The following is a 27,047-nucleotide window of genomic DNA, read 5'->3' as shown; positions in this document are numbered from 1 at the left end:
TCGTGCAAGACCCCAGACTGACTCACTCTTAGATGGTGGTCGTGTAAGACCCCAAACTGGCTCACTTTAAAAGGGATTCGTGCAAGACCCCAGACTGACTCACTTTTAGATGGTGGTCGTGCAAGACCCCAGACTGACTCACTCTTAGATGGTAGTCATGTAAGACCCCAAACTGGCTAACTTTTAGATTGTTGTGGTGCAAGAGCCCAGACTGACTCACTTTTAGATGGTAGTCGTGCAAGACCCCAGACTGACTCACTTTTAGATGGTGGTCGTGCAAGACCAGTCGGGCATTACCTTAACCTAGCTGTGGTATTGAATCACTCCATGTTACCATAATAATAATCATAATGGTGATATATGACGCACACATATCCACCCGGAAGGTTGCTCAAAGTGCGGGAGCAAAAGAGAGAAAAAAAAGCAACAACGAATGAACTCAAGAAGTATTGGTTAACATTGATGAATGCCTGATGCATAAGATGAGTCTTCAGAAGGGTTTTGAACGGAGTGAGGGAAGCACAGAGGATCCATTCATTTCACTGAATCTCAGTTTCCATAGGCAACAAGACAGAAGATAAAATCAAATGTGAAAGTTTCATTTACTCATTATATATAATTTCACAAAGGTTAGTCAAATCCACAGAAAACATATCATCCCGTGGATACACGGTGTAAAAAGGAAAAATTAGTGAAGCAAGTTCGACTAAGTTTAATATCTACAGTTAATACGCAGGCCTAATACGCCTACAACAAACTATTGCAATTTGTGGTTGAAATGATGGGAAAAACTAATTAATTTATGATATATTGAATTTGTACAGGTGTCATTTGCAATGATGGCATGAAATGTCAAACAGAGGTAATTGTGACCTAATTTTCCCTTCTTTATTTCATCTTCCATAGGACATGATGAATAGAGAGAAACACTACCTACTCCCAAAAATGCAAGTGGGATTTACTGATGCAATATGTCTACCAGTGTATGAGGTATGTATGGTCTTGTAAGAGAATATTAATGCTATTTGTGATGAAGTTATAGTAGCATTGCAAGAGGATGGGGTGGTAAGAATGGGAGAATAGGTGAGGGGGGAGGGTGGGCGGTGATTTGACCCCCACACAAAACCCTTTTTCATCTCCACTTGCTCCTTTCCCCTTCTCTAACCCCACTTACCTACAAATACAAATATTACACAACACACCCTTCATGATACGTACCTAGGGATTGCACAACAAAGAGGCCAAACATACTTCATTTCTGCTATTAGGTGTATTACAAGATGTCTCTGCAGTCTTATTACGAGGACATTAGAATGTGACGGGTAGATTCAAGACACCTTTATCTTTATTAAGCTTTGCAAGCTGTAGATAACATACCAATCTTATTTAGGTTTTAACTCAGATAAGATAAAAGTTATACCTTCAGTTTGAACTTTTATCTCCTGCTCTTAGGGTGAGCGATAGTGTTTAAAGTCCGTTGGGATTGTAGAGTTAGTAGAATAATGATTCCCGCTTTTCAGTGAGGTCACTATGTTGTCACAGAGCTGGAATGGCAAGGCCTCCCAAGAGCTCAATGGAGTGAATGATTCGATTACATTTAATGAAATATGTTCGACCATGCAGCATCACAGAGGTGCCATTCAAGTTACTGGTATATTTTAATGCAGGATTTTCAGTTCACTCCTGTCATCAGATATCAGACATATACTAGTGTGGATACTGTCCAATTGAAAGATATGCTGCATTTCAAATTCCTGGAGAGTTTCCTTGTTAAATACACAGGCAACAGTTTGGGATCACAATAATAACATCCAATGACACATACATCTGGAGAGTAAAAGATTCCCTTTTGCAAGTACAAAAACACACATGTGGAATAAGACTGGGTGACGAGTAATTTTTGGAGATATGACTAAAAAATATTACTTTGGGCACTTAAATTATATTTTAATATGTTGGTACACTAGTAAAAAACCACTATTAGCTGCCCAGGCTGTATGACACTGTTCCACTTTAATAGTTTAGAAATGGCCAATAAAACATAATCAGAAGCTCATCCAAGATGGTGGCCAGAAAATACTCAGTGTAGCATCATCTGCAAACCATTATGTCATCTCCTACTGTAAGCAACAACACAAACCCAACAGAAAATGGAAAGAATTGTAAGAGCCTGAAATAAATAAGATCATATGAAAGTGGGCCCTTCAATACCACTGCCGTAACAGTTTACCTGCCTCGGGCATTTCAATAGGCTCTCGTGGTAGATCGGGGAAATTTGAGCTGAGGATGCTATAGAGCCTTTCCATGCTCGTTCCCTTTGCTAGGCTTGGCGAATTGATTACGAAACACACAGGCTATTGTTTCAGACTAATAAACCTTGAAAGGTGCAGAAGTGGTCAGTGACGAGAAATGAAAGGCAGTCTCTTACTAAAGGGCAGATTTTCAAATGTGGAATCCCACGCCAGCCACGCTCTTGTTTTGATCTTCTTCCCCAACTTTCTCTCTCCGTAGAGTTTGGCCAAGACGGAAACCCTCCTCAAGCCGTTGTTGGGGATGTGTCGCAATAATCGTGAGCACTGGCAGGAGCTGTCGGTGGTCAGCCTTCGCAAACACGAGCAGGAGGTGAAAGAGAAGGAGAAGAAGTCGGAGGAGAAGGACATCGACGAATCAGAGACGACGACTTCATCTTCCGCCAGAGGCAAACCTTGAGAGATTTGGTGTTTCGTGATGACACCAGAAGAATTTTCACAGTTTTTATGGCAATATTTTGAGCCGATTTTAACTCGGCTGTCGGGAGCAAAACTACATAAAGTCAAGTCAAGCCCTTGTCCTTGCCAATCATTTTGTTTCGTTCAGGTTTTTTGCTCGTTTTCGTTTTTGTTTTTTTTCTCATTTCTTTGTGGAAAATGCTGCAAAGAAGAAAAGATGTTGTCCTCGATGGGTTTCATCATTTTTACTTGAATTCTCTGGGTTTTGTAACTCCCCTCCGTCTTTGCCTGCTTTTGGTCATGTAGTGATTGTCACGGTGTCGGCTGTACATTTAATCCATCGTTTACAAGTTTATCGGGATAGTGTTCGGGTACGGTAGGAAGATCAAAACAAATGGGGTCACCTGTGATCATCAAGTTGAAGTTTATTCTTACTGTTTTGGAGAAAAAAAGTCTTCTTCCTTTTTTTTTCTTGCTCAAAAGGAGATTTCACTCTTTCACAATGAACCCACTTCAATCTCTAGGTATACAGCCTCAAGGTAGACTAGTTTGGAAAGGTTTTAGCAAGTAGCAGACTAAACAAATTTTGATCACTGTTATTAAATAAAGCTAAATATTCCGGGCATTAAAACCAAGTAGAATTTCTCTTAGCCTCCCTCAAATACACCGCACAAACTTCAAGGAAACTTTTTTTTTTTTATATTTTGCAAAATGTTTATATACTGCCAGGAAAACCTTTCAGATTTGTCATTTAAAGATGTCTGTATAGGTTGGCTCAAAGGGAAGATGTCTTGTCAGAACTGATTTAAGAGATCTTCATTATTAAAAAAATGATTGAAGATTCTCATATCTTTAATTTTTAGCCCAGTGTGAAACCTTGAAGAAATTCAATGATTGGGTTGCCAAAGTTACAAATAAAGGTCAAAATGACTCCAAATAATGGTAGTGCAATTTTGGTAAGAAAAGCTTCTCTTTTAACTTTTTCTTGTTTGTATTGAGCTTTCAGTGATAATCATATAATTTGGTGAAACAATAAATTGACAGATTTAGGATGGAACAGAAAGTCTAAATTATAAAAAAAAAATTGAGTAAACTATTCACAAAAACCATGGTTTTAAGGATCAAAATTATGAGATTTGATTAATATTCAGTTCAAGGGAGTAGTTTTGTTAATACTGTGTTGAAGCATTTCTCATCAACCACATGTTAGAAGGATCTTACATGTTACCCCTTGTTATAAATACGAACTCACAGATCGTGTCAAAAGTGGATTTTACTGGCACCTTTAGAAATTGTCAAAGCATGATATGTGATGAAAATTTAATTAAAATGCCCAGATTCTGCCAAATTTTGGTTTTAAAGCCACATGAAGCAACTTGATAATATTAATCAAAGATAAAACCAATATTACCTGCCAGTGGTGTGACAGGATATTTTCTTTCAGCCAACTCATTGTTAGTGGGTTGATTGTAATCATGGGGATAAGGCTGCCCTCTTCTGCTACCAACTGCCAGTGATCACCCCTCCCCCTCCCTCACTACCTCAAGTGCATTTCAGCTACCTCTGAATATCACCTCTTTCCCCCCCAAGTATCTGAATCGGTAACATTTCTAACCAGATATATCTGCCTAAGATATTAGCAAATGAACGACACGATAAATATTCCCATCAAGAATTTTTTCCAGCCGAAAATTAAGCCAAATTTGTACCAAAAAAAAAACATGTGCTCTCTCTTCAGATAAAATTATTGGGTATTTAAATGTATTGTGGTGGCAATTTCTATGATCTAGAATTTGTTTACAATAATATTGCTTGCCCATGTACAACTGCACTGGTTTGTTTCGACTGTGTTGTTGTTAATGATCTTAAAAGTGTGCTATTATATTCTTGTTTAGTTTTATTATCATCTTGGTCTAACTTACCCCAGACAAAGACCTTCTACAAAATGTCTTCTTTCTTCTCGTTTTAACATAAAGTTTTCAGAGACAGAGATGAGACAGTCTATCTCTATTTTTTTGTTTTTCTTTAGTCTTATTTTTGAAGCACAAACTTGAAAACTTTTTTTGACATAAAAAAAAATGATTGATAAAAAAAATTATAAAAATTTTTCATTCCTTCCTAGCAATAACGCTTTTGCCTCGTTATCTGAACTATGCAGGAGATGAACTGATTCATTGTTTCATTCATTCACCAGGTTGTTTTAAGTTGTGCCATGCTGTAGAGTTGCTGGTTAACGAACAGTATCACTTAAGTTCTAATTAACAAATTTTAATTTAGTTTAAAGAAGCTGACAGACAGATTGATAGACTCTTTCAAATTTTTTTCTTTTGTTCTCTGCTCAGCTTTTATCAAACAATATTGGAATTATGAATTTGATTAATGACATATCAAATTACTTGTTTTGTTTAATTGTTTAGTGAAACATTTCACTAAAATTAAACCACAGATTTAATTAAGCTTTTATCCATTTCCACAACAAGTTGCTACTTAAAATGAAATTGTGTATCGCTTAGGTGGATAGATTTATAAGAAGGTTGCTGTGTGAAGGAGGATTGATGTTAATCTTAAAGGTTCCATAATTATAGCTCCTAATTATAATTATGTTATACATATATATTATAATTATACTCCTAAATGCGGGTGACATTTGACAAATTCAAGTTAATATTATGATAACCTTTTGTTTTTCTTTCTTCCAGTTAGAATTGGTTATAATTTTTAGAAAGACTGAATCAAGTTTTGACTACAGTTATTGGTTTCAGTTGACCTCTTGACCTGGCCCTTCCTATAGCCTCAGTTATTAGGTGATTAATTTGTGTAAAGGGCTCATTCTTACAGTCATATTGTGATCCATTCTGACCACCGGAAGAAAGTTTAAAATCTTAATATTTGATGGTATCTGGTTATGAAGCATGCAATTTCCAGTTAGATTTGCGTTAAGATGATGTTACCATGGTTATTAGTCATCCGCTTGAAATGGCTAAAATAATTTGGCTAGAACACCCGAAGAAAGAAAGAACACAAGCAAGGGAAAGTATCAACTCTGTCAGCTTCTTTAAATGAATTATGTACAAATATGAAGGAGATAACAAAGGAGGCACAATGCAAAATTCGATTATGTAATTATATATACTTAAATCATTGAATATTATTCTTAAGACTACATAAATATTTATACTTATTGTGTGATAGCTAATGAATTTGTTTTTTGTTTTTTTTTGTGAATAGATATTTATTTCATTACAGGTAGCTGCTATGTGTTTTACCATAACCTGTTATTGATATGTATAGATAGTTTAATATATGTATGAGCTGATAATACCCTGTAGAGTAGAATATATAATTATTATTATTGTAGTATGAATTGGTTCTATAATTAAGGGGCAAAAATAATAGAGCCGAAAATCAGCAAATGGTAAATACTTGTCTTCTGGAGATTTTATAGAAATGACATAAATTATTATTCATAAATTCAAAGAGGGACTGCATATTCAGCAAGTTGATCATGCTGATAAAGTAGTATTAAAAGGGTTTACTTTCATAAATAAGTCATGGTATTCAGATTGTGTGTAGTTTAGTATGCATTCATATATGTATATATATATATATAGTTTATATATATATATATATATGTATATATACATGTGTTAAATCGATATCGAGTCGACTTTAACAAAAAGAGTCGTGTTTGAGGTTGGATGTTAGAGTTCTATGGTCTCCACATTGAGGAGTAAAATTTGAAAAAGACAATTTTCACTTGTACTTCATTGAATATGAAGTACATCTCAGTACTACCTCAGAATGTGTGCTGAAACCTTTGGGGGGTAATATTGTCCATCAAGCAAACTTTGAATAGAATCTGTGAATGGATAGCTGATGATAGAGAGTTCGATAGTTAAATTCCCATTTCAATTTGTTTCATAATAATCGAGGGAAGCCATATAAAGCCTACATTGTCCTTTCACGAACTTCCCAAAGTGGAGTCAGATGCTGGAGTTTATTCAGATGGTGGTTCAATAGGGTCGTTCTTCCTTTGTACCCTGAGTTCCAGCCCCCCCCCCCCCCATCTGTGTCAATGCAGCATGATTGGGACCTTGCGGCGGTAATTTATTGTTTACAGAGAGTAAGTGTAACAGGATTTATTAGCTAGTTGGTGATTCTGGTTGTGCTGTTTATTACTTCTCAAGATACAAGGCAGGTACCAAATTTGCCAGTCCACAAATTTGATACAAGTTCATAGTAACGGGACAATATGATTAGTTTGGTTGCAAGCTGCTTAAGAAATATGGTTTCCTACTTTAATATTTTGTACATGACAGACCAGAATGATATGCAAACACAATAGTTTGGATATTTTCAAACATTGAAAATCAGATTTGCAAGGTGCATCCATTATCATAATGGAATTTCAATAACAACAACATGTTATAACTTATGTCATATTGGTTTAAGAGATTAATTAATTAATAACAATTTTTTACCTACAATCGTAACATCCACCTCGTCAGCACTGTGTGAAAGTATAAAACAGTGAAAACAGACACATCCAGTTCTGAAATACACATTTAACTCCAGTCTTAAGGTAGCCTAGGCCTTTTATTGATAATGACCTTTTATTTATAATGACCTATGACCTTTTATTATGATATGCTATACCAAACTGAAAAGGACATTGAGTTTAATAACTCAAGTACTGTATGCTTGTTACATAATACCATTGATCATGTGAAGGGAATATATATAGGCTATACTATATAGCAAAATAAAAATTAAAAAAATTAAATTATACCTTGAAATTACAAAAATGCTAACAAAATATGCTGAAAACTGCAAAAACATTTTTTTTTAAAGTATATTTTGTTTTGTATTTAGCAGCCAAGCCTTGCATTTTTTTTTTAATTAGTACTTTTTGTTAAACCTTTCTCTCCTATTAATAACTGATATGTTAGATAAACATTGGGGTGTTGATCAGCCCTTTGTTTTGTCTCAGGGAATATGTTCATACTGCTCTTCAGTTGATTGTTATAGATTTCAGATCCATAATAAAAAGGAAATCAAAGTATAAAATAGATGATCCCATTTCACCAAAGGTGACGATCATATATGAATAATATTGAAAGAAATTTCTCTAAGATGATTATATTTTTGAGATAAAAAGATTTAATTACCCACTAGGGTTAGCAGTTTAGTTGGGGAGAATATAATATCTATTTATATTTTAAGTCTTGTTTCCTTCCATATTCTTTTCTTTTCCTGGTTTTAATACTTTAGAGAGGTTTCTATAAAATGTACATTGATGCAAGGATTTGTAGTTTGTCTTGTAAAGTAAAGGCAATATTTAGAATCAGATTGTTACAGAAAGTTGGTAAATGAGATATTAAAATGTACCTACAGTAGAGGCTTGTGGACAAAATATCAACTTATGTAGTATGGATTAGACGATTCAAATGTTAATTTCTCCAGTTTATTTTGAAAATAACGTTTCTTACTTTTTCAACAAAAAAAATCGTAATAAATGTCATGTGTATTGCATCCAAATTTTGGCATACTAACGTTTGCTTAAAATTTGGCAAAACTTCTTTCTCACCCTCCCAAATATTTACCACACTTTAACAAAGGGTTAAACATCTCATTGAGGGAAATAACTGCTGCAGGTTTGACATGAATGGTGACCATTATAAAACGCTCTAGCATATTTTGGTGGGTAATATTGCTGCTGACCTAATAAAAGAAAGTACTTCTGCTGGTGCCATTGTCTTTCAAGACTGCTGGTATATCAATTTACTTCACATGGCAGGAAGACGGGAAGGGGAAAGGAAGGGGGCAGAGGAGGAGGGGGAGGAGGAAGGGGATGAGGAAAAGGGGGATGAAAGGGTCCAGTCTCCTTTAATATTCCTCCACTCTCAAAACTAACTTGATTTTTCGTGTTCAACGATATTTGAGAAGACAGTTATGCTTCCCTGAAAGCATTAGCAGTTATATATTTCAGGTCTTTAAATAAAGTATTCTAGAAAAAGCTGGAAGAAGTTTGTATCTTGCCTACCCCTCCTTGTTCCACCACCCCCCCCCCACCCCCCACCTCCTCTTCTGCTTTCCTCGCTCATTCTTTCTGAACAATCCCTACATGTTAAACAGTGCTGTAGTCTGTGAGGATATGTTGAAGATTTCATTATTTCATATTATAGGAAAATAACTTTTCTTCATTTTGATAAGTCTATCCATACAACATAAGCAACTACTTCTTTTTTCCTTTTTTATTCAGTAATATATATTCTAATCAACTTACTACTGCTCCGCTTGCATACAAAATGCTGCATTTTGCACAGGAATGCTTCTTTCCTTGTGTGTGTTTTATTTTTTTTTTTTGTCTTTGTTTTTAATTAAATTATTCTAGAAGCTGTATCCATTTGAAACGTACTAACCAGCACTCCTTTTTATTTCTTGATTTTTTGGGAATTCTCTCGGTAGATTTATATCCAATGGAAGTGTTCTAATCTTCTCACACAGTTCATCATATGTGTAATCATATTTATCAATATGTATGTATCAAAATTTCAGCAAACTACAATTTAAATCAGTTAATTTTGGTATTATTATCATTATTATTATTATTATTTCTACTATTTATTAAACAAAATTAAGTATTCAATGTGTGCAATGTCGAAAAAAAAAAAATTAAAAGGAAAAAAAAAAGTTTGAATGATCATAGAGAAAAGAAAAAAAAAAGAATATTGAAATTTGCAAAGTGAAGTTTCAAACAACTCTCAATAATAATTATTTACAAATGAAACAAAAACATAACGTCAACAACAAAACAAAAAAATTGTGTGAAGTTTACTATAACCAGAGATTGCAAAGTATTTACAAATTTTATCCCTTTATTTTCCCTCATTTTTTCTTGATTATTCAAAAATAACCCTGAAAACAACAATGTATATTAAGTGGGTTTTTGTACTACTGTTCTGATATGAATGTAAAATACTGTTCAGTATCTATAGTTAGTGGTGATGTTGTGATGTTTTAATTACAGAGTGGCTTTTGAAATCGAAAGGACTTTTTCTTATAAGGTACTCTATATACGAAGAAGTAAAAAGCATCAGGTAGTCAATGGTAATATGATGGGAGGACTGAATGACTTGCGTGTGTGTGTGTATGTGTGTGTTATGTGCGTGCGTGTGAGTGTGTGATGCCATAGCATCGAGTGAACAAGCAATATCACAACTTTATTAGTTCTTCAATGTCTTTTGACTGCCTCTGGGAGATAATATAACAAGAAAAGTGACTGGAACAAATATTATTCTTTCTTTGAGTACTTTTCTTTTCTTCTTTTTTCTCTTCATTTTAAAAAAAAACTTGACATAAACTTACAATAGTTGTCATCCGATACTTCAAATGGTAAAATTACATTGTATTAAAGATGGCATCGCTTACATTGTTTACCACAAAAACTGTAGCAAGTGTCACAGAAGTGAGCTCCAAACTGTAAATGTCCCTCTGTCAGTGACTTAACTGATCAGTGTAAGAGCTGTACACACTACCCTCAAAACCACCAACATTTCTGCCCAATCAGTGGTGATAGTTTACAACTCCTTATAAAGCCTTCTACTGCACCAAAAATAACAAATCCTTTTGTCTTTTGTCATGACAATATCTACTGCTAAAAGAAACATATTCATGTACCAGAAAATGAAATGAACCTATCGAAAAAGAGGCTTAGTGGTTCCTTGCCACATCTTTATCTTAATTTCGATAACTGAATTTAAACTGTGCACACAGGGTTACAGGTTACTTAAAAGAGGTGCATCCACATTCCAAGTATGAAGTTAGTTGAAGCTTTACCTTTTGAGTTACTGCCATGACAGTGGTTTCAGAATCTGAACAATACATGGTGACCTCCGATAACATTTGAACTGTACGAAAAACAAAACAGGTTCTTTTCCTATTAACCGAGTTCAAAGTTCTATCCAAGCTGTTACCGGTTACCTCCAATGACCTTTGTACTCTTTTAAGGTGGAGTAACCTACTGAACTTGAAGTTCATCCCAAACTTGTGAAGTTAATGGAGTGTAACAGGTTTTCAGACTAACATCTGGTGACCTCAAATGAGCTTTGACCACCCTGGATGACGATAGATTTTTTCTACTCACTTATATGCATTCACATACAAAACATGTACTTAAACTACTATTTGTTTCTTGAGTTGGGCAAATAAAAGAAACCAGCAAAGCTGGGTTTTTTTTTTCTACATCTTGTTTAGCAGTTTACATAAAAAAAACATAAAAGAAGAAATCTCAATACATGCACAAACAAAATATGTCCAATTTGAATCACCAAAATATTACAGAGTGATGATTTTTACTTTTCTTAGTTAATGGGAATTCATTTGATAGAAAGAAACAAATATTTTTTTACTTCAAATATGATTTACTGGTAAATGGATACTTGAATATAACTTAAATCTTTCCTATGCCCCAATCAGTTCATTGACAAATAAAATATGATCATGTTAAACAAAAGCACAGTACAGAACATGACATCATATCAAACTTATTAAGCAAATGACTGCATGATAACTTCTAAACATTCTTAGAGTATAAATGCACTATTGAATATTTTGGAACAAAAGAATGTTATATCAAACTTTGGTTTTTTTTTCCTTCAGATTTTGAAGAAGAGTTTATCAGCAATGCTATGTTTTATCATGCAAGAAGCATTTAATTATGGTAAATGATGTCTTTGTGTCATCAACACGTTTTGATCTCGGGAGTGTATCCAGAATTTCATAAGGGGGAGGGAGGGGGTTATGGCCCTAGGGTCCTTGAAGCCAACTATCATGTTGGGTGTGTGAGGGCCCCACCCAGAAAAAATAAAAGTGTTTATCCTATAAATTAGGTCTATTTTAGATTATTAGGTCATCACTCGCACACACAAGGTTGTCCTAATAACTCCTTTTACTTTATGTTTGGGGAGGGGGGTGGAGGAAGGGCCCAGGGTTGGTGTGTAGGATCAACGCCTGAATGCAAATCAAATTGATAATGACTCTGTCTACCTAGGTGATGGAATGATTTATGGAAAAGGAAGTTAGAACAAATTTGATTTCCTCCATCTTAAAAACTTTCAGCTAAGCCTCATTACTCCTGATACCTTGAAATACAGAGTATACATCATTTACTATAGTGGTGAATACCAAACGGATCTTGCAAGCACAAAGTGCGATTTTGTATTCAATATGCAGGGCCATGTTAAAGGACGTACCAAATCCTGGGACAGAAAGGTAAATTTTACTCTAAATGGGGAAAAAAAGATACAAAACTTCTACGTGCAGATTGTCCATCTGTTTTACCTAAAAATATTCAAATGACAAATGGTACCAAGATTTATTAATATGTTAAAAAACTTTTAAAAAATTAGTCCATTCTTTATGTAGTGAAAACCCTAGGACAGCTATATGCCTCAGTACAGAGGTAAACTAACAGTTTTTGAGGCTATGTACATGGTAACACTGTAGTCAGTGGCAGAGCGTCCATACAGTCAGAGGGGCGAATGCCCCCCCTGACGGACTCAAATGGACTGCTGGCGCCCTTTTCAGCTTTTTACCACTTTTTACTTATTCCCGATTATTGACTTTTTCATTGCGCTCTCATCTACCTATTGACATTTGCTACATTTTGTTGGTGTAATTTTCTGACAAAATGCAAATTAGCAAGGCCCGGAAAGGGTCACTTTCCAGCGAGTATCTTTACTCAAAAAATGTATGTACGCTCCGGGCCAACCTGTGGTGGCGCTCCGCTTAGATAGTGTCAAAAGCGCCCCTACAGACCATTCTCGCCCCCCTGACCAATACCCCTAGCTCCGCCACTGACTGTAGTAATATCCCTAGGGCATCTATATGCCTCAGCACAGAGATAAACTAAAGTTTCAGAGGCTGTGTACATGGTAATACTGTAGTGAAAACCCTAAAACCTCTATGTGCTTCAGCAAAGAGATAAACTTAAAGTTTCAGAAGCCCCGAACATGGTAATACTGTATTGATAACCCTAGGACCTCTACGTGCCTCAGTACAGAGGTAAACTAACAATTTCAGAGGCTCTGTACATGGTTATACTGTAGGGATATCCCTAAGACCTCTAAATGCCTCAGCACAGAGGTAAACTAACAGTTTCAGAGGCTCTTTACATGGTAATACTGAAGTGATGACCATAAGACCTCTACGTGCCTCAGCACAGAGGTAAACTAACAGTTTGAGAGGCCCAATACATGGTAACACTGTAGTGATAACCTTAGGACCTCTATATGCCTCAGCATAGAGGTAAAATAACAGTTGGAGAGGCTCTTTACATGGTAATACTGTAGTGATGACCCTATAAAGACCTCAATATGCCTCAGCACAGAGGTAAACTAACAGTTTTTGAGGCTCTGTACATGGTAATACTGTAGTGATGACCCTAAGACCTCTATGTTCCTCAGCAAAGAGGTAAACTAACAGTTTTTGAGGCTCTTTACATGGTTACACTGTACATGGATGGCATAAAGTTAAAAGGCTAAAATTGCATAGATCATTCACTGGCGATGACGTGTATTAAACAAGCTGCATATCAGTAATATTTCAGGAAGATCTGAGTTTATCTGCCCTCACTAAGTCCTTCAGTCTCATCTCTCCAATAATAAAGGTTCTCTTTATTTGTCTTCCACTGTTGCATCTGCTAAAATAAAATAAAAAATTTAATTTAAAATTAAAACCAAATTTTTTAGTATCTGTCAAACACAGTTTACTCATAAATAAAACTGTTCATTTGAAACCTGAATATTCTCAATTCTTTCCATTTGACTTTGGTGTTATCATCAAAGGAAAAAAACCATCTTAACCAAAACTATTTCTCAAATATAAAAAGTCAAACCCTATCTCATTGCAGCTATCCAAACAAACTATTGATTATTCAAAACAGTGCATCCTAACAGCACCATAGCTATAATCCATGATATCCTTCCTAGTAATGAAATACCCTCACTTTGTGTAGGATTTCAGGAATATGGACTCCACTTGACTTGATCAGATGCAAATGTTCCTCAGACATCCCCCCCCCCTTGCATAATCCTAGAGAAATCTGCTCTCTTCTTTGTAAGGTATATTGTCTCATTCCCGGTCACTTATCTCAATTTAAAGGTAAATCACAACGTTACTGTTTCTTTTGTTTTCTAATTGTTTTCTGTTTTTTCATTACAATGTTTCCTGTCGGCTATATTACTTATGAAAGAATCATGAAAAATACTCTAGAAGAGGTGGGTTCTTTTAAGACCTGCATTCTTTGTTGATACCCCCCCCCCCATTTCAACTCCCTCCCGTCATTTCAACTGGTTTAGTGTCCAATCAAGAATGAAAGACTTGATGGACATTGTTATGGTCTCCATATCAATAATTATTTGAAATAAAATCCCAAAGTTAAGACATGAAGTACTACATCGTGCCAATCTGCGACAACCATGCCGCCCTGAAAGAGATCCTCGGATGGACCTATATGGGTCTCCAAGTATGGTTATACATAAATATTAAAGAGGGACTGCTTTACCTGGGAACAACCCCATGCAGGTACTCCACTCGTGTAAATCAAGCAACAGGTCTCGGTTGCTATCGCACATATCAAAGAAGACCGAGGCACAATGCTCGGAGGGTATCAATGCTGCCCTCAGTGGCATTAGTTCACCTTGCGACAGGAAGCTAGGAAGGAGATATAAACGAAATATTTGATCTATGTCAAATTACTGTCATTATATACTATTATGGAGTAATAAGTTAGTATCACATGTATGTATCAGCATACATCACATAGGTTCATAATGTGGTAATAAGGTGGTTTAATAATAATTATAATATAAATGAGACTTATATAGCACCAAATCAGTAGACGATAGTCACTGCTCAAGGCACTTTACAAAGAAAGCAGATTAATTTACAAAGAACCAGTGAAAAGATGGGTCTTAAGTAGACTTTTGAATGTAGAAAGTTTAGAGCATGTTCGAATGTGATCTGGTAACTTGTTCCAGAAATAAGAGCCAGAGTATTCGAAGCTTCTGTAACCATCGGTCTTCAAGCGTGGTTTAGGAACAGTTAAATACAAATACTTTGTTGGAGGAACGAAGTGTGCGAGTTGGAATATATGGCAAGAGAAGTCGCGACAGGTACACAGGCTGTTCCAGATGATGAGCACAAAAGGTGAGAAGAAGAAGTTTATACTGAATTAATATACAAATAACAAGCCATGTATCTAAGCACTGCAGTGCACGATTTCTCGATTAGTTTTCTTAAAGTGGACGTAAAAACATTGGCTGGAGCAATAGGGCCAAAAAGAAACAAAATCTCTTCATATGACTAGATTACGCAATATGCAAGCTAGGCTAGTACTGTACATAGTGCTCGAGCCAAGCACCTAGGGAGCCCACACACCAGATTGGTGTAATATTCACTGTGGGTCGCCGATGCTTTTCACAGGCCCGTTGCAATATTTCTCGGCCCAAGTTTGAAAACGTCTACCACAGAGGGTACAGTATGTATGCCAATGTTTAATATAGAACAAGTTACAACAATGTTATCTTCTATGTAGTTTGGAGGTTACAATGTGCATACTACTGAACATTACCAACAATATATATATGAAAACCATAGTAAACAATGTATGGGGGAAACCGATGATATACACCATGTATTAAAACCAAGTAAATAAATACTAAATACGGAACTATAATGTGTTCATTACTCGTGTCAGACATTTCCTTTTTTTTTTTTTAAAACATGCAAACAAAATATTTGATTGTCAATTATACAAAACTATGTGCTTGTGCACTGCATCATATGCCACACAATTTGAGCTATGAATCTCATTGTCTCCCTGCCAGTATACTTGTCCCAAACTTCACATATTTGATGATTGCCCATCCATCTATGGGGCAAAACATGTCAAATGTAAACAGCTTCTCTATAGGGGTCAGAGGTCAAGGAATACCCAACTGATATATGTCTTGCACATCTGATCAAATGCATTTCAAATGCTGTAGCTAAACTTACACATTCCTTTCAAATTCAAACAAGAAGTACATATATATATATATAACCCAACTACTAAGAACTAGAAAGAAAATATTCTGTGGATGAAGTTCTCTATTGTGAGATCAACTATTAGATCCTACACAGAGAACCATTTGTTAGATATTTGTTAGAGGAACAACTATTTTTTCATGTTTAAAAGCTTGTTAATAATCCTATAATGGATCCTAAAGTGTCCATTGACTGATGTAATTCACTTAAAACCACCACTTGTAAGCTCATTAGGGGAGTCAGTGTGTAGTACCCTATCTGCATTCAACATGAACAATAGCAGTTCTTGCTAATGTCAGTTAATTTGTAGCTAGTAGGTGAGGTGCCTAATCCCTGCCTATGGAGACTGTGGTTTTGATGATCTAAAGTTACAGTATAGAAAGCTCACCACAAAAGCCATCATAGAAGGTTAATTGACAAATGGTGTGGCAAAGAGCTGCAACAAGTCTGGAGAGTAGTGCATTGTGGCTTGGGCATTGTGGCTATTAAGATCATGAGTAGTATCTGTTCTTTTTCCAAGGGATTCATGATACCCACTTGAAGTAACATCATAATCATACGTTTTACGGTCTCGATGTGAGGTTGAGAGTGGATCAATTTGTTTGGTTTTCATGCTGAGGACTCTATCTTAGTTGATCTTTCTTAAAAAGTACCTTTTGGGCAAAACAGCATATTTCTACTAGACCTGTTGTGTTCCTCTCTTGCATATTGCCTTGGTGTAAGTGCAATTGATAACCCAATCTAATGAGGACAACTTATTTCCAAATTTCACTCTCTACATCTATCTATTTATTACGTAAAATGCTGACGTTCAGAGACAACAAAAAATGTACTGTTAGTATCTATAAACTTGCAAAACTATGTAGCATATTATCTGGCATTTTTGGGGTCACTGTAAAGTTTCATTCGTACCATTCAAAGCGACTATTGCGACTATTGAAGCACATCATATTTCTGTGCTATGAATAATTTCCACACAATACAGAAAATGAACTGAACATCTTGAGACAAACTAAACAGGAAGTTGTACTTTTAAATTTCTTAGTGGCTTAATGAAGGATTTCAGCATACATAATTTTACAGAAAGCTCACGTACCGCAGAGAGCTTGTCTAGGTGAACGTATAAAAATTAAGCTGCCTGATTGTTTCAAACCTAGCACTTGTGGGATCTACTTCTGAGACAGTTTTTAGTTTTGAGCTGCCATTTCTAAAAAAATCACTGACAGTGGATGAGCAAATGGACTGCTAGCGCCCTTTTCAGCGTCTATCACTTTGTACTTATTCGCGATTATTGACTCTTTTATTGCGCTCTCATCTACCTATTGACATTTGTCACACTATCTGCAAATTAGCAGGCCCTGAAAGGGTCATTTCCGGCGACCTAGGGAGTATCTTTACTCAAAAAAATTCTGACGCTTCGTGCCAACTGAGGTGGCGCTCCACTTAGATAGTGTCGAAAAAGCCCCTACAGACCATTCTCGCCCCCCTGATCAATACCCCTAGCTCTGCCACTGCATGAATACCTTTTCTAACATACTCTGTGAGTTTTAAAAAATCAAGCAACGTGTACTAACTGCCAATCATGTTATTATACAAAATGTATCGTCCTTTTAATCCGAAAGGTTAAAAAAAAACGACAAAAAATAAGAATTTTTACTTGTCGTGAGGATGCCTATCCAGACTTCTGAACTTCCATTGAACGGGAACCGCATACCGATGACGCTCTGCCTGCCTAGAATTCATGAGAAGCAGTTTATCATCTGCTGACAGACCCCCTAGGTGCTCATCAAGGTTAGAGAGGGAGATCATGACATCAGAGAACCATTCCCTCAGACGATGGGGAAATTCCTGTAATTCCGATAGAGCACACGGGGGAAGAGCTGCAGAAGAAGCGAAAGACGTAATTAATTACTGTTAATAAAGCGGACGGAAATAATTCAAAATATTGCTGAGAGACAAACATATATATGTTAGAGCAGCGTCCATGTCCTTTGAACAATGCTCAAAGGCTAATCAACAATCGGGCAAAGGGGTACCCATGCAGTCAGTGGGAACATTGGGGCCTGTATCAGGGAGGACTGAACCGCCAACATTTACTGACTCCCACATACCCTGTGAAATCTGAGAGTGCTATCTCTGACAAAACCATCACAATTTTTTACTGACCTCAAAACTTCTCTTAAGTCTGTATATGTCTGACATCAAGATGTAACTAACTAAACTTTCTATTCATAAGTTTAGGAAACATTATACTGTTGAACTTGACTACCAAAATGGCTAGGTTGGTGGACGGACACCGTATCCTCTCGGACCATCCGACAAACATCTTTCAGCTCTGGTCTTCGCACTACAGCATTAGTCATTAGTTGCGATTGACGATGCACATAAATAAACTATATTGCAAACACCATACCTCGGCATTCTCCAAAATAGTGGAGGTCCTCGGATTCCGGAATTTCCTCGATACATTTCCGTCTGTAGAAGTCACACTTGCTGTCATAGGTTACGTTCTGGGTGGAACAAACAAAACTCTCTTCATCCTCGGCAGGTATGCAAGACTCAGCACAGATGCATGATGGGTCGTTACTCTCCGAGACGATGCAAACCTTTCCTTCACTGCACTTGTAAAAACTGCAAACATCTATACAGAGAAAGGTACAACACCTGAAAGTACATTACTTTGTCATTTTAAGGTAAGCCTAGCTAGCAAAATGTGAAAGAAACAGCCAATTGAAACAGAAAATTGATTGTGGAAATATAGTACTCCTGGTACACACAGTCCAGTAAGTTGTACAAACAAGATCTTTAAAGGGGATGCAAGACCCAACTTTGGCATTAAACGGTATGATAGTGATCTTTGTGACGAATGACTTCCCCAAGAAACTACTTAAAGATAAATTTTAAAGAGATAAACTAGTTTCAAAGTCATGTCTGAAGAATCTGTCATGAATTTGTAAATTATCTGGTGTCATAGTGCCAGTTAGTACTTTCAACAATTAAACAAATAGCTGCTACATGTCCTTTTGCCAGTACATTTACTGTTACATACATATCTCTACATATTACACTGCACAGGTACTTTATGTATCACGGAACGAATACAGAATTAGTCATATTACATTGTTCATGGCAGGTACTGCAGCACCTATCACTCTAACCACATTCTTACCGAAATCCCAGAACTGGCTTTTTATCTGGTTTAATCTGGCCATATCAAGCCTTTATATGGCCAAATAAGCCAGATATAACTGGATATGCAGTCAATCCAGATATGCAGATTAAGTTTTATCTGGCCATCTAAAGCCAGATATAACTGGATATAGTTATTCCAGATATGCAGATTAAGTTTTATCTGACCTTATAAAGCCAGAAATAACTGCATATGTAGTCAATCCAGATATGCAGATAAAGTTATATCTGGCCATATAAAGCCAGAAATAACTGGATATAGTTATTCCAGATGTACAATTAAGTTTTATCTGGTCGTATAAAGCCAGATATAACTGGATGTAGTCAATCCAGATATACAGATTAAGTTTTATCTTGCCATATACAGTAAAGCCAGATATAACTGGATATACAGTTATTCCAGGTATACAGATTAAGTTTTATCTGGCCATATAAAGCCAGATATCGCAGGATATGTAGTCAATTGATATACAGATTAAGTTTTATCTGGCCATATAAAGCCAGATATAACTGCATGGATGTACAGTTATTCCATATATATAAAGTTTTCTCTGGCCATATAAAGCCAGATATAACTGGATATGTAGTCAATCCAGATATACAGATTAAGTTTTATCTGGCCATATAAAGCCAGATAAAACTTGATATACATGTAAGACTGTTAGTTCTTACATCTAGTGTATTATCATAGAGGTTTACAGTACTTTGGCCTATATTTTGGTACTGCACAGTCAAAGGGGGGGGGGGGTTAACCCTGTGCCCACCCCATCTCTAAACAGTAAATACACTAAACATTCAAAATGATGATATCAAAAAACCAATCTACAGTACTACAGAACATTCTGCCCATCAAACTATATTCTTTATTAAAATAAAGTTTGTAAGTTTCAGCATGGTCTAATATTTTCAAAGAACATACATATAACCGCTTGACACTTGTCAGAAAACTGAGAAAAAAAAATTGTTCTTTCTCTTTTCATTCCATTTTCCTTTTCTGATACATTTTCAGAATCAATGGGGTGTTCCCAAATAATAATTCCACACTCTCAGTTGAACTTGCAAAATTTGAGAAAATTTCCAACCGCCACCCTCCCCCCTCCCCCGCTGTTAAACCAATTTACATAGCAAGATTAAATTCCATTAATATCACAGCAGGTGTATAAAGCATATATATTTAATAGTTAAACCAGCCAGAACATATGGTGACAAGATGTTGGAGTCGATAAATTTAGGCTAATGACAGATCTTTTAACCACTTTGGTGGTCCTCAAAATATGAGTCATTTATGATTTGTAACCTCCAGCTGACTATATTATTAATTTAACTTCTACTGTAAATCACAGGGTAAGTGTATTTAAGGATGACTTAAGGCACAGCATTAATTTTGATTTAGTAAATATGTCATACTGTAGGCCATCAAACAAAACTTACGTCCATAGTTTGTACTTAAAATTTATGAGAGCTGACCCTTTAATCAAAACTATGAAATGTTCCTCCCCCCCCCTGAAAGGGAATTAGGGCAGTATTGAAGAACTTAGAATGCATAGACTCCCGATGTGTGACCTGATTAATTCACAGATGACATTGCAGGGCCTACCTGTGCAGCGAAAGATTTGTCACTGGGGATCTACTCGTAATCTGTAATTTTGGCATGTAATATACATTTTTGAGTAGTCAAATGAGAACTTTATTTCAGAAAACATAAAAATACATAAATGTGTTCCTTTTACCTATCTGCGGTACAGGCTGCTGTTATTATCATTATTACAACTGGTAAATGCACATTAATTAACATTCATTTGGTAATAAACTATTTTTTATCTAAATCTGAGCAGTACTCCATGGGCATTTTTGAAGTGAAACAAAATGACTTACAGTGGCAACAAAATGCAGACAGCTGTTCAAATTGCAAAGAGTTAGTTGCCAGAAAATGGTAAAGTATCCATGGCAACACATATTACTTACTTGTAACATCATTTGCTGTAGCCCTTTGACGAGTTGAGTCACTTGCAACTTCCATGGCGATGTTATAAATCTGTTCTTCCCGTGAAAACGTCAGCTGGTCCAGAGCTTGTCGGGCAAGGTGCTCATCCACTGCCTTGTTCTTCGTCTTACCCTTTTTCTATTTTTAAAATTAAAGAGGTTAAATTGGGAATTTCTATCTACAGTACTGTATGAGTGACTGAGTGAACAAGCAAAAAATTGTAGCATGCCGTATGGACACAAAGTTGGGGAATGATTTTACCTTCACATATACAGTACAACTTAGCTGTATTACATTACAGCTACAGTATGAAATGATATTGAAATGGACAAATTATTACACGAATGCAAAAAATTTATTACAGTTTCTTGTAACCACATGTCCAGGACTCCATTATTTGATGACATTGAAAACAAAATCTTCCCTGATGTTCAAACTGCAAATTATAGTTCAATCCATAAAGGTTTTCAAAAATGCTTGCTACACTGCCAACCAACTTTTCTCCCAACTTAATGATTTTTCTGCACTTCTATACCAGTGACAGTCGGACAGCCAACATTGCAGTTAGCCACAGCCAGATGGGTTGGGGGGTGCCAGGGTGGGGGAGTTGTGGCTAAACGAAAGGCTCAGGGTGGAGTGTAATTTGATGCAGTGCCAAATTACAATACATCAAAACAATGCATTCTTTGGCATTGGCCCTTTGTTCAGTACATTCACTATAAAGTCATAAGAGGCACCATAGCTTTCATGATATTATTACCAAATTTGATAGTGTAAAAGTAAGTTGGCCTGACGTTTCGATCCTAGCAGGATCTTCTTCAGAGGCCTATTACACAGGTTCTCTAGTGGATAAGCAGTTTGCTAACAGTTCTAATTTATATTTATTTTCAAATTTGATAGTGTGAGAGAATATGATGACATATATCAAGTCCACACTACTGCATAAGAAACAGATCCTCATGGACAGAGTTGGCTGCAATTCATTGGAACCACAATTTCTAGTTTGCTATGTTAATATAATGCTTTGGAATTACATGCCTGTGCAAAACAGTACTGTACATAGTCTGTTTACCTGCACTGTGCATTACAATACTGTGTACAACACTTAACTGTCAATGTTCAGTTTGAACAAATTTGGAAAATTCTGAAACTCTTGATCTTGCTGCCAAAGCTTGAAAAAATTAGCAACTATGATCAATTAGGGATGATAATAAGTTGTTAAGTTCACATATTCAGGTAATTCTATACTGTAGTTACAGCCTAGAATCATTTATCCAAGTATTGTATCGCATCCATGGAAAATTGCCACGCAAAAAGGACAAATTGATATCGAAGTGCAAAGATATAGCAGTTCTTTTGTGCGCAGGAACCATGTAGCATTTAAAGAGCTCTAGACAAAGTTCACAGCATTAAAAAGTGCTCTAGACAAAATTTGAAATTATTCCCTGGGCTACCGTACATAGTCAACATTTAAATGATTAAAGGTAGTCAGTTATAGGCCCAAAATATAGCACGCATTAATTGCTAGAAGTCTTCAAAAAGTACTTTCCTTGAGGTCTATACTCTCCAAATTGTTCTCAGACATTTTTAAGGAACATGCAAGATGACTGAATGTCCCAGTGAGGAAAATTTCCTCCAAGGTTGTAATAAAAACAGTTTAAGAATTTTGACCAAAGGTGACCATAATTAAATATCTAGCATATTTGGGGCCAATACAGCATACCTGGCTTTAAAGTGGACCAGTGGGTAAAATCAATATTCCTAGTTTTGAATTCCATTCAGGACTATCTATTTGTCAACTTCATTATCAAACTTTCTCCCGTAATATTTTATAAACATGATACAGTAGTTCTGTACAGTAAATTCCATTCACACATGTACAATACACACACTGTACTGTTGGAGTAGGGCCCCTACAGTACTACACAACAGTGTTTAGGTACACTGAAATTACATGCAAAAAAACATTCACAGAAAGTCTAAAGCTCAGAATTTCTGGCTAAAAAAAAAGCTTTCAGAAATAACAAGTTTATCCCTTGGAGAGTTAAAACCACAGCATGACCTGAAGACATTGTCATTTTTGGAGTTTTGTCTTTTCTTTCTGTTTTTTTCCTTACAATGTTGTTGTTTTACAAGACCACATCTATTAATAAAATCCCACAAGGGGGGGGGGAAGGGAAAAAAATTACAGTAGTACCACTGATTTACATCAATTGACTGTCACATGTGTTTACTTTTCCTGTCAGCTAAATACAACTTTCCAGTCAAGGGTCAAATTTGTTATGCCCCCTTAGCAAGAACCCAGACTATATCTAGAGAAGTGTACAGTATTTGAATTTAATGGTTGGTACTGTATATGCTCTTGTATATAGTTAACTGTATACTGTACTGTACATGTATATTAGTTGGTTTTGTGCAAGAACCGTTCCAATTAATTCACCCACTGAGTAATTCCTTCCTAAAATAAAATTTATGTACCGTTCAAACTTGTAAATATACTAATATGGTTTCTATAACTGACTGATCACTGTATTGAAGTTTTGGAAGCATGTACAGCCAACTAAAATAATTTTTCAGGAAAAAAATATCTCATTCAATTTTTGTCATATTTTTTGGGGGATTCTTGGCAACAATACAGTATGCCAACACTGAGAGCATATATACTGTAACAACTGTATTGAGTTATTGGTAGGTGACATACTAAAATAATGTGGGAGCTTTTCACCCAATCATCGTCCAATCAATTCAAATTGCTTATTTACCCAATCGTTGGTTCAATAAGCCTTTCATTGCTGCTTACTTCACGGGATGCTTATTTACTGGATCATTGTTTCATTCTTACTCACTTACACGCTTGTCCGCAGAGTAAGTGGTGCTTATTTACCGAACATCAGTTAAGGGGTACATGCTTATTTTGGTTTAATAAATTCCTGATGTAACACTTATCGTGGGTAGGTAGCAGGTCCCAGGTTTGGAGATTACACACCCAGCTCCTTTTCAACCCCCACCCGAAAGATATTAAACAATTTAAGTAGTTATTGGTCCAACCTTGCATGTAACCTAACTATAAAACTTAATTATAGCCTTAATATATGCCATATGGAATGTACCATTTCATGTCTATTTAGTTATTAAGAGGAGCTCATAATCCCTTGAACACTGGAGTCAGCTTCAAGGACCTCATATCCATAATCCCTCAAAGTGCTTACAACTATATTGGACAAAATATATTGAAATTTCTTTGATTACATGCAACAACAATGCAAGGGCTATACAACAAGACTATACTAAAGACTGTAATCCATCTGAACACTTTTTGACTTTCTAGATGGGATGCAGACAGTAGGTCACATACAGATTCATTCCTCTGTAGCTTGACGAGTCTTTTAGCTGATAGACTGTGATAGGGTGAATAAGAAAGTGCACCATGCTGATTCATCCGGCAATTGGGTAAATAGCCACACTCCTCATTATAAATATTGTATGATATGAATGGTTAATTGAATTCAGCACTGATGTATATAGTTTTGAGTGCTAATAAATATTGCTACTTTGGATGATTCTGAACATGCAGATCCAGCTCCCAACATCACTGAATAATCATCAGATAATAAACCCACAAACCCCAAGCAGCTTTTTACCTACAAAATAAACCATACATAATATAGCCACTGTTTATGAGTAATACTGTACCATAAAGTTATCTTCTGAGCAACCAATGAAGGACGAGACATTTGGTAATGGACTAAGCAGAAATTGTCCACACGTCGCCTTTTTGGAAAATAGTACAGCACATTATGAAAAAAGGGTGAGAAAACCGAGGACTACGCAAAAGAATTCACAAAACACTGTTGGGAAGTAACATTAAGGCAAAATCTTCAGCCTGAATAAAATACGTAATAAAAGGGGTGTTACTAAAACGAATGACAATTGCGTTACACATAAGGAATGACAATATGTTGTACACACTAAAAAAATGCGTTGACTAAAACGAATGACAGTAATGACAGCACAGACATTTGCTTCAACCGGATATCACAGTTCAGGCTTCGTGGGTATCTAGATCTAGTAAAGTACGGACAAGATAAAAACGCACCTTATAGTAAGCGAAATTGTAAGTCTGATTTTGAAAAGTAAATTTAACGTAATTTTTCCGATATTAATTGTTAGAAACTAACAATACTATAATCTTGAAACGGCTTCAGTTATCTTTCTATATAAATCTACAGAGGTAAAAAGCACAGCACTCAAGCGCATTCTCACACAAAAACTTTCCCTGTGGTTTCTATCCGTAAATTACACCAAAACCCTGCAACCACGTAACATGCGATTTTCCTCAAATCATTTTTGCGCAGAAAACCAATAACCGCATTCATTCCACTCCGTTAATCATTCTATCTCCACTCAACACTGTCCTTCGTTGTCATTCGTTGTCATTCGCTGTCATTCGCAAATGATAATTAACCCTGTACAAAGTCAATTGTCATTCGGTCATTCGCTGTCATTCGTTTTAGTTTGTCCCAATAAAAGTGTGACATATTTTGTAAGCACTCTCCATTAAAAAGAGAGGAACTCTCTGCCAGGCCTTAGATTCTGACACACATGTTGCATATTCCACTTCCAACTTCTGGCTAAAGCAAATGGCTACTTTTACCTATAATAAGACATAGCACTTTGGCTAGGCCTACATTGGACTTGTCTGTTATGGAGGACAAATGTAATTTGGGCAGTAGTTTTCTATAATCGACCCACTTTACCTTTAAAGGCATTGAAGACTCGCCCCAAACCGTGTGCCAGGCTCTTAAAAGGTTAACTTTCCGTTGATTGCAAGTGAAGTTTTCGTCTTGTCGCTAAAAAATGCTGACAGTAATGAAACGTGACACCTTGTTATCTTTTATCTAGACCTGAGATGTCCATCGCTGCTATGTACACTGTGTTGCGGGTATTGACCGTAGCTGTATGTATTGACTGTACACTAGTGTCTAACTAGCAAGCTTTGTGCATTTTCTGGGATCGATGGTGGTGTCTAACACTTCTATTACACCTCATTCGAAACTAGGTCAGATTACCGGCATGAGACGTTTCTTTGTGCGCGAGTCTTCACACCCTTTATATGAGAATTTTCCAATTAAAGTCTAAAGAGCAAAACTTTCATTGGGTACCATAGTTCACATAGGCCTACACTTTCAATAATCAATTAGTAAAATAAAAGCTTTATATTGCATATTATTAATAATAATTATAAGTAATGACGTTGAACTTACCTTTCCAGCTACTTCCAATATAGCCAAAGCCACCAAGCACAGCAAAATTAAAGTTTTTGATTCCATTGCCAGCTAGGTTATTCTTCTCTAGAATGCGCGATGTTAAGTTTTTTTAATCTTTCTATCCAAATTTCTGAGATGTGAGTCACAAACAAGCCAGCACCAGGAGGCACTGGTACTAGATACTTGCAACAAGTTCTTCAATCTTAGCACTCTTGAATAGGCCAATTTGCTAGGTGTAGGGTGTACGACTACTGATTCGAGCAACTTGGTTCGACTTGGGCACAAAAAGGTATTAAAAAAGTTAACCAAGCTAGTCTAGCCGGATAGAAATACTACAACATATTGTCTACAAACTTTCCATGAAAAGCCAAATGTCTAAAGTTAACATGAGTGATGAGGCCTTACAAGTTACAGACTGAGTTAGGCTAATCCAGCTGTAGGCCTATAGGCTACTCATCGATGTTTTCTTCTGAAAATGCCTGAGGTTTCTACCAGACTTTAATTTCGGATAAACAAAACATGTAGCCTTAAGCGAATTTCTTAACTTAGCTTGCAACAAAAAGTCAGTTTGAGTGCTTTTCACCAGTCGGACTAAACGGTCTATGGTGAGCAGAACGGTGTGGATGGAGATGGTAACTTGTGTAGAGGCTCGCCTAGGCTAAATCAGGTTGGGACTTATGAGGTTTAGACGCACACTTCTCATTGGCGACGGACGTATCACGTACGTCTGGCACAAACGTGTAGACAAACACATTGGATAAGATTCGACCATTATTTGAAGGGGTGCAACTTACTCATTTATTGTTAATA

The 27,047-nt window shown here is 36.2% G+C and overlaps 2 protein-coding genes across 14 annotated transcripts in view; one reads left to right on the top strand and one right to left on the bottom strand.

Annotated features, from left to right (window-relative positions):
• The window catches only part of LOC139968957 (dual 3',5'-cyclic-AMP and -GMP phosphodiesterase 11-like), a 168,169-nt gene extending 157,025 nt beyond the window's left edge, over positions 1-11,144 (top strand). For all 12 annotated transcript variants that reach the window (XM_071973597.1, XM_071973600.1, XM_071973593.1 and 9 more), the window contains 2 exons: positions 907-990; positions 2,512-11,144. In XM_071973597.1, the coding sequence (XP_071829698.1) occupies positions 907-990; positions 2,512-2,709 (282 nt within the window). In that variant the 3' untranslated portion in view covers positions 2,710-11,144. The remainder of the gene's footprint in view (positions 1-906; positions 991-2,511) is intronic.
• A 226-nt stretch (positions 11,145-11,370) lies between these two features.
• LOC139968958 (SPARC-like) lies at positions 11,371-26,912 on the bottom strand. Of its 2 annotated transcripts, none has more exons than XM_071973605.1 (6): positions 26,235-26,912; positions 20,952-21,108; positions 18,211-18,438; positions 17,455-17,677; positions 14,275-14,423; positions 11,371-13,410 (listed from the first exon to the last, which is right to left on the bottom strand). In XM_071973605.1, the coding sequence occupies exons 1-6, from the start codon at positions 26,298-26,300 to the stop codon at positions 13,385-13,387; spliced, it is 849 nt and encodes a 282-aa protein (XP_071829706.1). In that variant the 5' UTR covers positions 26,301-26,912; the 3' UTR covers positions 11,371-13,384. The 2 variants fall into 2 exon arrangements, with proteins under 2 accessions (XP_071829706.1, XP_071829707.1); XM_071973606.1 differs by having other exon boundaries at positions 11,371-13,407.
• Between the last annotated feature and the right edge of the window lie 135 nt (positions 26,913-27,047).

Source organism: Apostichopus japonicus, chromosome 6 (genome assembly GCF_037975245.1).
Source record: "Apostichopus japonicus isolate 1M-3 chromosome 6, ASM3797524v1, whole genome shotgun sequence".
Lineage (NCBI taxonomy): Eukaryota > Metazoa > Echinodermata > Holothuroidea > Aspidochirotida > Stichopodidae > Apostichopus > Apostichopus japonicus.
Note: the sequence above shows the minus strand (reverse complement) of the source record. Positions and strands in the feature narration are given on the sequence as shown.